This window comes from Trachemys scripta, chromosome 13 (genome assembly GCF_013100865.1).
Source record: "Trachemys scripta elegans isolate TJP31775 chromosome 13, CAS_Tse_1.0, whole genome shotgun sequence".
Taxonomy (NCBI): domain Eukaryota; kingdom Metazoa; phylum Chordata; order Testudines; family Emydidae; genus Trachemys; species Trachemys scripta.
In genome coordinates, this window is record NC_048310.1 from 6,761,403 (window position 1) to 6,775,378 (window position 13,976).

The window sequence follows — 13,976 nt, forward strand, 5'->3', positions numbered from 1 at the left end:
TTTTTACAGTGCAAATATTTATAATAAAAATAATATAAAATGAGCACTGTACACTTTGTATTATGTATTGTAATTGAAATCAATATATTTGAAAATGTAGAAAAACATCCAAAATATTTAATAAATTTCAGTTAGTATTCTGTTATTTAACAGTGTGCTTAAAACTGCAATTAATCGTGATTAATTTTTTTAATTGCAATTAATTTCATGAGTTAACTGTGATTAACTGACAGTCCTGGTGATAACACATATGCCTTGAATTGACTTTAAGAAACAGCCAGTATGCCACCTAGTGGCCTCCATCTAAAATTAAATTTTCACAGCTAGCCTAGCTTACAGTAAAATGAGCAGTATAGAACTGTTTGATAACGCTGCAGGCCAGCTTGCACTCTTAATTTGGGAAGACTTGTCTGATCTTCACAGCTTCTAGGGCAATCTTAAGAAGGTAAGACTATATACGCCAATCTGTGTAGCAGCAGAATATTATCCACATGTTTATTGGTGCTCAAGACTGAAACATTATCAATACACACTACGAATAAGAAACATATGTGGGAGAGGTGGGGAAGGTCTGTGAGCACAGGGAAATCAAGTCAAATGTGGCTGGACTAATTCAACCACTATAATTTTAAAAGAATTATTAAAAGGTGACTGAGCTGATTTGGCTCTGGAAGATAACGAGGTACTTAGCAATCCTCCAGGTTTTAAGCCATATGGGTGTTTGTGCTAACTACCAATAAAACACACAGGATCTCACCAATTTCTTCCAAGAGAAAACTGACCAAATCTGATGAGACTTTCCCACCCCCCATAGCTTGCCTTTCTTTCCCCTCCTACGATTCTGTTCTTTTCTCCTGTCAGGGAGGCAGAAGGTTCTCATCTGCTCCCCTCTTCTAATCCCAGTAACCTCATCCTATCCCATCTCCTGATCTTCTTCATGCCTACTCTCATCCCCTCCTTTATTCTTCTCATTCACCTCTCACTCTCTTCTGGCTCTTTCCCCAAACAAACAAGCATTATTGAGTCTCTCCCATCTTAAAAACTCCCATCCATGACCCAGCTTGCCTTTCCCATTACTACCCCACTTTCTTTCTCCCTTTCAATTCTAAGATCACTGAATGTGCTGTTTACAATCACTGTCTGAAGTTCCGCTGCAGTTCCATCTTAGACCCTCTCCAATCTGGCTTCCATTCTTTGCATGCCATTGAAACTTTTCTCGCCAAAGTCTTTATATGACATATTTCTAGTTAAAGCTCAAAATCAGTATTTCATCTTTATCTCCTTGACCTGCCATAGCTGCTTTCAACACTGTGAACCATGCACATATTCTTGAAATCTTGTCTTTACTCGGCTTCTGTGACTTCCACTCATGGTTCTCTTCCTACCTCTAATCACTTCTTCACTGTGTCCTTAGGAGGGTCTTCCTCATCCCCCTCTATAGCTTTCCATGGGGGATCCACAGAACTCCATATTTGTCCCCTTCTCCCTCTGCACCTCATCTCTGGGTGATCTCATCCACACAAAACAAATTCAACTAACGTTTCTATGCTGACGACTCACAGATCTACCTCTCTACTCCAGACCTGTCTCCTTCTGTCCAAACTAGAATCTAGGCCTCTCTCTCAGATCTCTTTAGGGATATCTAGCAATCAGCTCAAGCTCAACATAGCTAAAACAGAGTTCTTCTCCCCAACGCCGCAAGCCCTCCCTGCTACCTCTTTTCTCCATCACTACGGACATCACCACCTGGATTGTAAGCCCTTGAGGAACCTTTTATTTTCCTGGTTTTTTTCTGCCTAGTACACTGGGGTCCTGATCCATAATTCATAGCACTATATTGTATAAACAATGATAAACAATTAAAATAATAATAATAATAGTAAAACATTTGTAGAAAGGGTAACCACCCGCCCCCCCATTCACATTTCAATATACTATAAATATTTTATTATCCATCCTCTGATTTTAACGTACTTTTTCCCCCAAAGAAAAGCAATTGCATGTATCTGATCTTCTGAACAACAGAAAAGTATATTATCACAACCTTAATAGAGGGATCCTGGCAGTTAATTTCTATCCGTTGACGTTTCAGAGCAGGCTCTACATCTTCATCTGTCACCTCATGATTCTCCAATACAACTGCAAGCAAAAGTAAGCATTGTCACACTACAATTCTGGAGGCAAAATAAATTATGAAGACACTGAAGTGACTAACTGAAAGAATCCAGCAACACAGAGAAAAACAGCTCTAGCCTGACTTAGCTTTACGCAGAGCAGTTATTTGCTTATTTATTTTAAAATGTAACAACAATGGGTAAGCACTCTACTTACCACTTCATAAGAAAAGCACCTTTAGAACACTGAATATTTCAATTATTTGATCCATTATATGCGCTCATATTTCTCTCTGAAACAATGTCAGTCCTAAAATACATCACCTGGACTAATGAAAATATCCAGCACTGTAAATATATGGTATGTCCATGTACAACTTAAGTATGATGTGTTGCATATTAACTTCTTAAATATCTCATGTACATTATCTAGAAAAAATAAGGGTGATCTTATCTCCAGGGGGAGAAACTACTGCGATACTGGTAATACACTTACTTTTGAATGAGGAAAATCATCTTAATATTATGAGAAATTATTAAATAATTCTCATGGCGTATTCATAAAGAGCACCACTGAAATGCTGAGTGCAGCATGTCATGATATATCTTGATTTTAGTGAGGCTTTTGACAGTCCCACATGACAACCTCATAAGCAAACGTGTTCTAGATGAAATTGGTTGAAAGACTGAACTCAAAGACTAGTTATCAATGGTTCGCTGTCAAACTGGGGAGACATATCTAGTGGCGTCCCACAAGATCTGTCCTGGGTCTAGTAATATTCAATATTTTCATTAATGACTTGGATAATGGAGTGCAGCATATGTTTATAAAAGTTGCAGATGATACCAAGATGGGAGAGATTGCAAGCACTTTGGTGGACAGGATTAGAATTCAAAATTACCTTGACAAATTGGAGAATTGATCTGAATTCAACAAGATGAAATTAAATAAAGACAAGTGCAAAGTACTACACTTGGGAAGCTAAAAATCAAATGCACAACTACAAAATGGGGAATAACTGGCTAGGTATTAGTACTGCTGAGATGGATCTGGGGGTTATAGTGTATCACAAATTGAATATGAGTCCACAGTGTGATGCAGCTGCAAAAAAGGCCAATATCATTCTGGGATACATTAACATGAGTGTCATATGTAAGACATTGGAGGTAACTGTCCTCCTCTACTCAGCAAATGTGAAATCTTAGCTGGAGTACGTGTCCATTTCTGGGTGCCACAATTTAAGAAAGATGTGGGTATATTGGAGAGAGCCCAGAAAAGAGCAACAAAAATGACAAAATGTTTAGAAATCTGAACTATGTGGAAAGATTAAAAATACTGGGCATATTTAGTCTTGAGAAAAGAAGTTTGAGAGGGGACCGGATAACAGTGTTCGAATGTGGTACGATCTGTTTTAAAGAGGATGATGATCAACTGTTTTCCATGTCCACTGAAGATAGAACAAGAAAGTAAGTGTTGGGCTTAATCTGCATCAAGAGAGATTTAAATTAGATACTTGGAAAAACTTTCTAAGTATAAATTCTGGAGTAAGGTTCTATGGGAGGTTGTGGAATCCACATCACTGGAGGTTTTTGAGAACAGGATACATAAACACCTGTCAGTGATTGTCTAGGTATACCTGGCCCTGCCTTAGCACAGGGTCCTTTCCAGCCCTATGATTCTATGATTTCTATGGGATTTGTAGTCTGTTTTTTGAGAAATATATTTTTTAATATTCAGCCTTCTTAAGATCTACACTCAGCTGTGAATATCCTCATATTGTTGATGTAAAGCCATGTTTACTCAAAAAAATTCAAGAATGTTCCAGATCTTTTTCATGGATATAGCATTTTACAGCAAATGAACTCTAATACTATAAATTAAGATAATCACTAGTATATAAATTACATTTGTATACTACACACCTCTCACCTTTTATTTAAACTTCATTAGAAAAGTATTGATATACCAATATAACATTTTTGTGGCCTCTCTTATTCTAGATCAGGGGTCGGCAACGTTTGACACGCAGCTCGCCAGGGTAAGCACCCTAGCGGGCCGGGCCAGTTTATTTACCTGCTGACGTGGCAGGTTCGGCTGATCGCGGCTCCCACTGGCCGTGATTTGCCATCCTGGGCCAATGGGGGCGGCGGGAAGCGGTGCGGGTGAGGGATGTGCTGGCCGCAGCTTCCCACCACCCCCATTGGCCCGGGACGGCAAACCGTGGCCAGTGGGGCCACGATCGGCTGAACCTGCCGCGTCAGCAGGTAAATAAACTGGCCCGGCCCGCTAGGGTGCTTACCCTGGCGAGCTGCGTGCCAAACGTTGTCAACCCCTGTTCTAGATTTTCTGTATTTACATTTGTTGTTTAAAGGTACCTATCAAAGCATCTAGGCACTTGGATATTAATGTCTATTCATGAAGATGCATTTGGCATTAATAAATCTTGCAGAAACCTAAGTTAAATAAATAACATAGCTCCCCACAAACAAATAATATGTCCTAAATATATAGACTGGACAAAAACAAAAATGTAACAAAGAGGCTTACAATGTCTTCGGTGTTTCATTGCTTCCTCATATCTTCTAATACTGCATTCCAAAGCTAGTCCCCAGTCTTGCTATGGGAACTCTATGGGTCGACCACTGCACACACGCAGAACCCAAACAGCTTCTTTGGAGTTCTTCATTAGTGCAGAGGTTCACCCACACGGTTCTGAGTGCAGGAATGGGGCCTTGTTAACATCAGTGTCTTCCCAAATTATGGGCACAATCCTACAAACACTCCTGCCCATGTTTACTCATACACATAGACCCACTACCTCCAATGAGGCCATATATGGATTGAGGCCAATAACTAGCCTCCTACACTGATATTTTCCTTTAATGAACAAACTCTCAAGAACAATGAATGTCACAATAATGCTTTTGGAGGTGATTTCAATCTGCTACCACTTTGGTACAATACAAAGAATTTCAATCACATAAAGGAGGAAATAGTAAATACCAAGTACAAAACTATGGTTCATAACTTGTTGGGTAGCAATTCTCATTTGGAGGAAAGCCTGAGAAAGATGCTCAGCAAGAAGAAAAACTTACTGTAGGCAATGTTTAACCCTAGATTTTTTGCACAAAAGTACTTCTGTACAAAGAACAGGGAGAGGATATAGCCCTCTATTTTTAAAGATGTTAAATGCAAAATGTTAACAATAAAAACTGTTGTAGTAAGAAAATTCAGGCCATGTTGATAAAGTTACTGGAATGCAATGTTAACAAACTCATTTTTAAAGGCAGAATTAAATTCTCTACAAAACTTTTGCGCCATTTTGAATTTGTAAAAGGAGTCCAATAGTGATTTTTATTCCCTGTTTAGAAGGTAACATTTCACTGCTCTTCCTTTTGTCAGTGCTACCCCCTACTGTACCTGGATGATCTGGGTTCAAGTCTTCCACTGCAATCTGAACCACATCTGCCAAATCCTGTTCTGACATCATTCAGAATCAGGCAACAATATTCGCTCAAATACCACGGAAGGCCCCAAACTCACACTCTAAGAGGTCTGCCACTTCGTACAACCCTGAAAGACAGCAGCAAAAAAGAATGTTAACACACACAAGTAAATTAATACTTTATTCATGTTCTCTAAAAGGAGCTGTGACTCAAAGGATTGATAGTGAAAATCAGAGCCTTTCACCTTTAGGTCATTGGTTCAAATCTAGATTGGTTTGGTTATGGCCACCTAATGAACGTTCAGTGATCCTTGTGAAACAGATAGGGTAAATATTGGCCCAGTTCCTAGCGGGCACGTGTCCATATCCCAGAAACTACTATGCCAGCTGCCATTAATTGCCACTTTGTTTGGTAGCATCTCCAAAGAAGACCAAGACTGAAATACGCCTATCATTTCTGAGTTGGTCCTACCTGGACCTGTGAGGAAAGCTTGCACTATCCCAATGTATGTGCTGTACCTCTTCTGTTAATAAAGACAGTCCCTTGACTCCCCAGTTTGGCACTTCAATGCCATTCACCAGCACTAAATACACAGTTAAGTGTTTGGGTTTTATTTTAAATATAATTTTTGTTTAAAATTTAATTCTTAAAAATAGCAACAATACTTACACATACATATACAGAAATAAATAAATCATAAGACACTTTGGCCTCTTTACTAAGGGAATAACATTCCTAAATTGCAGGGTTCTTTTCATTTACAGGCTATCTTTTTTAAAACAGGTAAATTATTTAATATTTATATTGAAATAGCATCCAAAGACCCAAATCAGCATTGCACCCCCATTCTGCAATGCACAATACAAACATATATGGAGACATTGTCCCTGCAAATGTGACATTCCTGTGGGATCTGTAAAAATCTTGGTTAACATACACTGAGATTAGGGACTTCTCTGCTGCTAATAAAAACTGAATTTGAACCAAAGTTCAATTTTTACTCTCTTGGCTCCAATCTCTGCCTGGAGTTTCTACAGCTCAGCTCTGATGAAGCTTAATTCTATTTCCAAAGCATGGTCCTGATTCTAGAGCCAAACATTTCTCAGCCCTGCTCCTGCAGAATCCTCTGTCAAAGGTCTTTAGTAACCATATTAAGGAAAATCTTCAGCCTCTGAAGTTGAATTAAAATCATAGGAACAGTTCACATCTGTGCTTCCCCACAGTTACAGAAGGATGGACAATGCGTGCCAGGAGACCATTCTTTTTTAATACCTGGCGCAAAGAATACTAGAAGGATAATTTGAGGTTTACCAATGGAAATGGTAATTTATCCCTTAACCTTGACACTGAATCCAATCCAACTATGCATAAACATTTTCCTCTTTCCTTCTTCCACTTAAACACATGAAAGCAATTAAACCAGGCAGGTGGAGTGCAATTTAAAAAAAAAAAAAAAATACAGTGTTACCAAAGACTTCTGAGATTGGCCTCAGCAGCAGCTGCTCATTAGAAAAGCCTGTATCTTTTGAATGAAGACACCAAAGAATATCAGAGTTGTTCACTCAAAATGATGTTACTGCCAATATTGACTCATTTGAAATTCTGATCACTATGAAAACTGTTGGGATTGTATAGACTATGGCAAGGTGCCCAAGAAAACTGGCAATAGGTTAGTACATGTGGTTGCCATTTTGGCAAGTTAAATTTGCCATTTCTCAGAAGTCCTGGGAACCAGCCAGTCTTAACATAAGAAAACAGCTGTGCTAAAATTACTGTTTCATAATGTCACTAACTGCATACTGTTCAGAACTCTGCCCTTAATCTGAAGGGATGCATCTTTCAATCCACACATTAGAAAAGGGACAAATTATGTCAAATCTTGATTTTTTAAAAAATCATATTTACAACGCTAGATAGCAGTGATACTTCATATGGTTCATTTTAGCCTTGCGCAGCAGTGCTGTTCTAGTTATGAATACATCAGCATATTATAAATCACTTTCAAGAGATCTGTAACTTACTTGTTTAAATTCAATTTAGGCCGCTGTACAATGCACACCTTTTCCCCTTCCAAAATCCATTTGTTATAACAAAATTAGTTCAAGTTAGTTAAGCCCTCCCTTAGTGCAAGTGAAAAACAATTTCCCGTTTCTGACCTCCTTTCTCCACTCCCAGCCTCTTGTGTCATGTTCTGGTGAAATACCGGTATACGTTTAAAAAAAAAAAAAAAAATTCCAGGCACAAAGCTCCCACTTTATCCTAGCTTGGACAGATGTCTTTTAGCAGTTAATTAATATAAAGGATTAAAACAGCCAAGATATGGTAATTTATCAAATGGCACACATATATGGTAATGTTTCTTCATAACATTATAAATTTTCACCTTTTTAAACATATTTTCAATAAATCAGACATTGCGAATAGGCAACTGGCCAAGGTCATGATGAAGCATTGTATTTTACAAACAACAATCTGCCATTCCTACATTCTCACCAGGCATAGCACAACATAAGTCTGCTGCCACCAGACTCAGAAAGAACCTCTATCACAGGGATCGGGCAACCTTTGGCATGCGGCCCGTCAGGGAAATCCGGTCAGCATGTCCCTTGGCCTGCGCTGCTTTCCGCAGCCCCCATTGACCTGGAACGGCAAACCGCGGCCAGTGGGAGCCGCGATTGGCTGAACTTGTGGGTGCTGCAGGTAAACAAACCGGCCCGCCAGCAGCTTTCCCTGACGGGCCACGGGCCAAAGGTTGCTGATCCCTGCTCTATCAAAACATTAGGGAAAAATGTATTTATTTGTACACACACACACAATACATGGATTATGGAGGCATTGGTAATTTAATAGAAGTTGCACAGAAATTTGAAATTAAAGCTGGAGTAAAATGCCTTTCGTTTCACATTCAACAATTAAATTCAGGGTAGAGTTTTCAGAAGAGTTCAACATTGGTCTAACTTTGCTCTCACTGAAGTAAATGGTAAAACCCCTATTAACTTCAAAAAGGAGAAGAATTAGGCCTGCACTAAGCACTTTTGGAAATCCTACCTTTAGTCTACAAATTTTGCAAAATAAGTCTTCAGTTCACAACAGAATTTTTCTTGTACACAATCTTTCTTGTAAAGTATTTATTAACTTTTCCAGAAGAAACATTTTAAAATGCTCCTATTTTTAAATTTTACTGTTTTCCCAACACTTCTTTGAATTCCTCTAGTTGAGAAATCAGTCCTCACAAACTCCAAATGTCATACACATTCGGTCAATATCCTAATCTAAAGCCATTTCTGAAATGTTAAAAATTAAATACATAAAAAGAGAAGTTATTCCTCTTATTCAGAACAAGTTTAGAGCTACACAAAGAATAGTGGACAGGTGGTCAAGGTCAGACTAGCTGATTCAATGGTCCCTTCTGGCCTTAAAAATCTATGAACTACTCAGATGCATGAGCTACCTATTTCCCATCACCAGGTGTGCTCCCTATATACATCTGGAGAGCCAAGGAGACACGGTGGACAGCAGAGAATAAAGGGCTATACAGAGTGGCGAAAGATACCTAGAGTGGCATGAGGGGATAAGTGGTGCTCTCCAAAGCACAGAAATGTGCTAGTGGCCTGGGGTTTTGTGGTTGTGCAGGGGCCTGGAGTAGGGGGAGGTAAAGCTAGTAGCTCTGTCCCATGGCATGGGCGCATAAAGGGTCCCAACAACATTATTGCTTAGGTTGGTTGGGGAGTCAAGACAATGACAACCAGCATGGGAAGATTTGTCACCATGATGAGAAAAGTTCCTGAGCAGGCCCGTAGGGAGCAGTGTAACACAGACAGACCCAGGTAGGTATATTACCCACGTCCGACCATCTTCTCAATATTTCACCAAAGGGGGTCACGTGTGGTATCTACTAAAAGCTAAGAATTAGCTGATTGTCATGGATGAGACATGTTTATACAGGAAACAACTTTAGATCTATGTGACATGTAGGAAATTATGTTTCAAATCTGTTGGGAGTGAAACCTATCACCTGAGAAGGGGGAGTCAAAGAGCTGACCTAATCAACATAAGGACATTGAACATCCACGGAGAGGGCATATGTTTACCATCTGGAGTAGATGCAGGCTGGAGGTTTATAAAGACAAACGAACCCCAGAAGAGTTATGGGAAGAGGCGGCCTCCTGGGCTAAGCGACAATAGCTTGTGACCGTATACGAGAAGAAATGGCCCAAATGTTTATCCATTACAGAGGAATAACTCTGCCAATGGGAGTTGTCTCATGAACAGTGGATCTCACCAACTTGGACAAGCGCTGCAAGAACCAGTGGGTGAGAAATACCTTACTAGACAGGAAAGTAATTTGTTAATATGTATAGGTTATATATTGTGTTTTATTTTTTTCTTGTAATTATAACCTTATGTTTCCAAGCCCTTATACTTTTTTTATTTGAATCTTTATCTCAAGCTCTGTTAAATAAACTTCAATTTGGTTTTCATTGCCTTTTGCTCATAAGAGTGTAGAACTGAGGTGAAACCGATGAACTAAGGTACACTGTTTCCACCAAGTAAGCAGATCGGTGTGCACAAGAGAGGGGACTGGCACTCGAGTGTAACAAAGTGGGATGTGTAAATTGCTAACCTGAGGGAAAGAGCCCAGAGCAGAGCAGCCAAAAGCCACTAGCTGGAGAGAGTTTCCCCTAGTGGGAGTTTCCCCTGCTGTAAGGGGTTCCAGAGAGGATGGAGCTCGGCTGTTCTCAGTGGTGGCAGATGACAGAACAAGGAGCAATGGTCTCAAATTGCAGTGGGGGAGGTCTAGGTTGGATATTAGGAAACACTATTTCACTAGGAGGGTGGTGAAGCACTGGAATGGGTTACCTAGGGAGGTGTCAAGTATCAGAGGGGTAGCCGTGTTAGTCTGAATCTGTAAAAAGTAACAGAGGGTCCTGTGGCACCTTTAAGACTAACAGAAGAATTGGGAGCATAAGCTTTCGTGGGTAAGAACCTCACTTCTTCAGATGTTAGGGAGGTGGTGGAATCTCCTTCCTTAGAGGTTTTTAAGGTCCGGATTGACAAAAGCCCTGACTGGGATGATTTAGTTGGTGTTAGTCCTGCTTTGAGCAGGGGATTGGACTAGATGACTTCCTGAGGTCTCTTCCAACCCTAATCTTCTATGATTCTATGATTTACCCCCAATACTTCAGGCCACCCCAAAAAAGCAACACAGACAGGAGCTCCACTTGTCACTGTTTCTTTCTGCCAGTTCTGCTCCCCTGTTTCTTGCCCCTATCCTCCTCACAGGTGTCCCAAATTTTCCCATACCTTCTATCACAGCCCAACATCCCCATGTTTCCTCCATGGCTTCCCTCAACACCCACATTCTAACTCCATTTCCCCCATTCACAATCCCTTTCCTCCACAATTCCCACAGTCATATCTCTGCTCCTCACCATGCTTCCTATTCTTCTGCCACATTCAGCTTTTAAATACTGACACATATCAATACTGAGTCTTTCCAGAGGTCAAGATGAATTCTGATTAGTTTTGATTTCCTCTGGCATTTGTACCTGACTTTGTCAGCCATACAAAGAAGAAAAAAAGGAGAGTGGGAGAGGGTTGTTTCTCCAGCAATAGATCTGCTTCAAACAAACAAATAAAAAAACAGTGCACATGCTTACTTTGCAAATCTCTATATTACTACTGATTAGCAAAATCTCCTGGCCTAATGATCCCTTTATGAATTACAGGAGCTATTACACTAACCTCATGCCAGATCTCATATGCAAAGGCTGCAAGAGTGCTTGCAATGGAAGACTTGTAGGCGAAAATAGAGGATGATGCAGCAAACAGTGCTAGTAAATGTGTACATGGGTTAGTCCTCTCTGAGGAAGAGTGATTGTTTTCTGGAACTAAACCATGCACTTGCTCCCTGATGGGAAGGAGTCCAAGCACCTTAAACTGAAAATAAGCATTAATTGAAGTTGTTTAAATAGCAGAGTGGATAAAAATGGATTTTTTATTTTTAATTAAATACAAGTTGCTTTTTTAAAAACAAATCTATTTGAAATTAAAGTTGAAATTGACAACTTATATTAAGGCCTAAATTTATTATAATATATATTAAAATCATTTAAATTAAATGCAAAAAATAATATTAATCAGTATACATCTGCTGCCAAGTTTTAAAGAAAGTCAAACCATTGAGCTGGTGGAAGTCAATGGCTGAGCACCAACAACTACAGTTCCAGAAGTGCTAAACCAGCTTTTGAAAGCAGTAGCTTCTTCTGCAGGTACAGAGAGAATATCTTCTTCATTTCAGTTTATTCAACTAGTTCATGAATATGAATTTATATTAAAACAGGCTGAGAGATAATGGACCCAAAATGCTACTTGCTTGATCATATATGGAGATATACCTATCTCCTAGAACTGGAAGGGACCCTGAAAGGTCATCAAGTCCAGCCTCCTGCCTTCACTAACAGGACCAAGTACTGATTTTTGCCCCAGATCCCTACATGGCCCTCTCAAGGATTGAACTCACAACCCTGGGTTCAGCAGGCCAATGCTCAAACCACTGAGCTATCCTTCCGCTCATAACTGTATATATTGTTTAGTTAATTCTCGAACAACAAAAAATCACTCCAAATAAGATTAAAGTAATGCTTCACTGAACCAAGCGAAAAAAAGTTGCAACATTTCTTTTGGTTCAGATTTTGTCTCAGTTTCTCACCTTGTGGTAGGATTACTTTGATGTATTCCACCTAGGTCTAAATTTTAATATCATTTGGAAATCACAGTTAGTGTAGAATGGGGCTGCCCATTCACTAATGATGTTTACGTGGATCACCATTGCATTTTAGGTGAACTTTAAGATGGTGATAGTATTGGCCTATGCAGTCCCTTTAAAGGGTTTGAATCTTTGGTCCATCTCTTTCTTCATGTAAAACTCTGGAAGCTGTGATTCACTGAGCTGCTCAAGATTACAGCCCCCTTGTTTAAACAAGGAGGAGGTAGTGGCAGGATGTTCTCTGTGGCAGTTCCTCAGTTCTAAAGACTCACTCTCTCCTCAGCCTCCCACCCCAACCCTAATCCCTCTGGGCGTGGCCTAATATATTCTGTATATTGTGACCTTGATGTCACACTGCAAAATTAGCCTATTTTTCTGGTAGGTGGGGCATTTGAATAAGATTTGAAGTGGGTAAAAAAGGAGATGTCAATCATAGCATAGAGATGTTTTTCCATCTAATGGGTTTGGATCAATGTAGAATGACTGACTGTAAAATAACTTGAGTCTTGAATAGACAATTTTTATCAATTCAAATAAATACAATACCTAGACTGTAGGTTCCTTGAGGACCCTTACCTAATCTATGTTCTTTACAGAGCCAAGTATGGTTAACAATAAATATTAATTAAGCCAATATTTGAAGTTTTTTACCTTCCAGACTCCCATGCTTTGTTTCTTTTTCAACTTAATATTTATGTTTAAGATTGGGGGTGGGGGGGGAAGAGAGACCTGTTGATGGCAAATGTACAGAGCTGAGAACATTTTTGGGGCTTTTTTAACATTATTACTATCACTGCTGATACTCCATCTGTGAAATTGACTAGGAAGAGTGCAAACTGATGAATGGGAAAGGGGGCAAAGACAGAGAGCTGCCTGAAATCCACAGAGAGGTAACTGGTTTTTACCTGAAAGCATTTATTCACAAATACATGGAGTTAAACGTAAAACTAGAATCCCTATTTGTGATGTTTGAACTGTTAACAAGCACCAGTGTATAACAGGTACAGCTGACAAGGGTAGAGCTATTTTTGTTTACATTCCATGTTTCTTTAATAACACAAATATTTATAGGTAAATGTATATGACTGCATTATCGTTTTTGGCTAAATTTCATTTAAAATAATAAAATCTGTGGGAAAACAGCTTACAGGTGTGTGGTCAACAGCCTTACTAACATACAAACATGTATCAAATAAACAGTTTTACTTTCTAAAACTAATTTGAGGGGGTGGAGTGTGAATAGGGTGATTTAGAAAGATAGCATTTCAATACATGAAATGTATACATCAGCTGATCGTGTTTCAGTGATGGCAAATATCGACTGATGTTCCTGAGTGCTACTTTACTGTTGCAAGATTGCTACAATACTTTAATTGTATGTAACAGGAGGACAGTTGTTCCAGTTTACCACATTTTACTTCCCCTCTGCCTGCTCCAAACCTTTACATTACATTTGTTTTGTGTTAAACAAGAATAAATCCAATGAAGAGGAAAAAATGATCAACACAAACACACATTTTCAAATAGTTATTTTTTGTTGCAAATATGCATTTTCTTCTCCATGCACCTACTGGCCACCAGTCAACCCCTTCTTTATTTGTCCTGCATCCAGTGTGAGTACTACTGATTTAGGCCTCAGTCCTACA

At 39.3% G+C, this 13,976-nt stretch overlaps 1 protein-coding gene across 1 annotated transcript in view; it reads right to left on the reverse strand.

Annotated features, from left to right (window-relative positions):
• Window positions 1–13,976, reverse strand: part of BANP (BTG3 associated nuclear protein) — a 229,220-nt gene that overhangs the window by 200,609 nt on the left and 14,635 nt on the right. The window contains exons 2-3 of the mRNA XM_034788786.1: window positions 5,536–5,688; window positions 2,045–2,139 (exon numbers count right to left, since the gene is read on the reverse strand). Of these exons, the coding sequence (XP_034644677.1) occupies window positions 2,045–2,139; window positions 5,536–5,605 (165 nt within the window). The 5' untranslated portion in view covers window positions 5,606–5,688. The remainder of the gene's footprint in view (window positions 1–2,044; window positions 2,140–5,535; window positions 5,689–13,976) is intronic.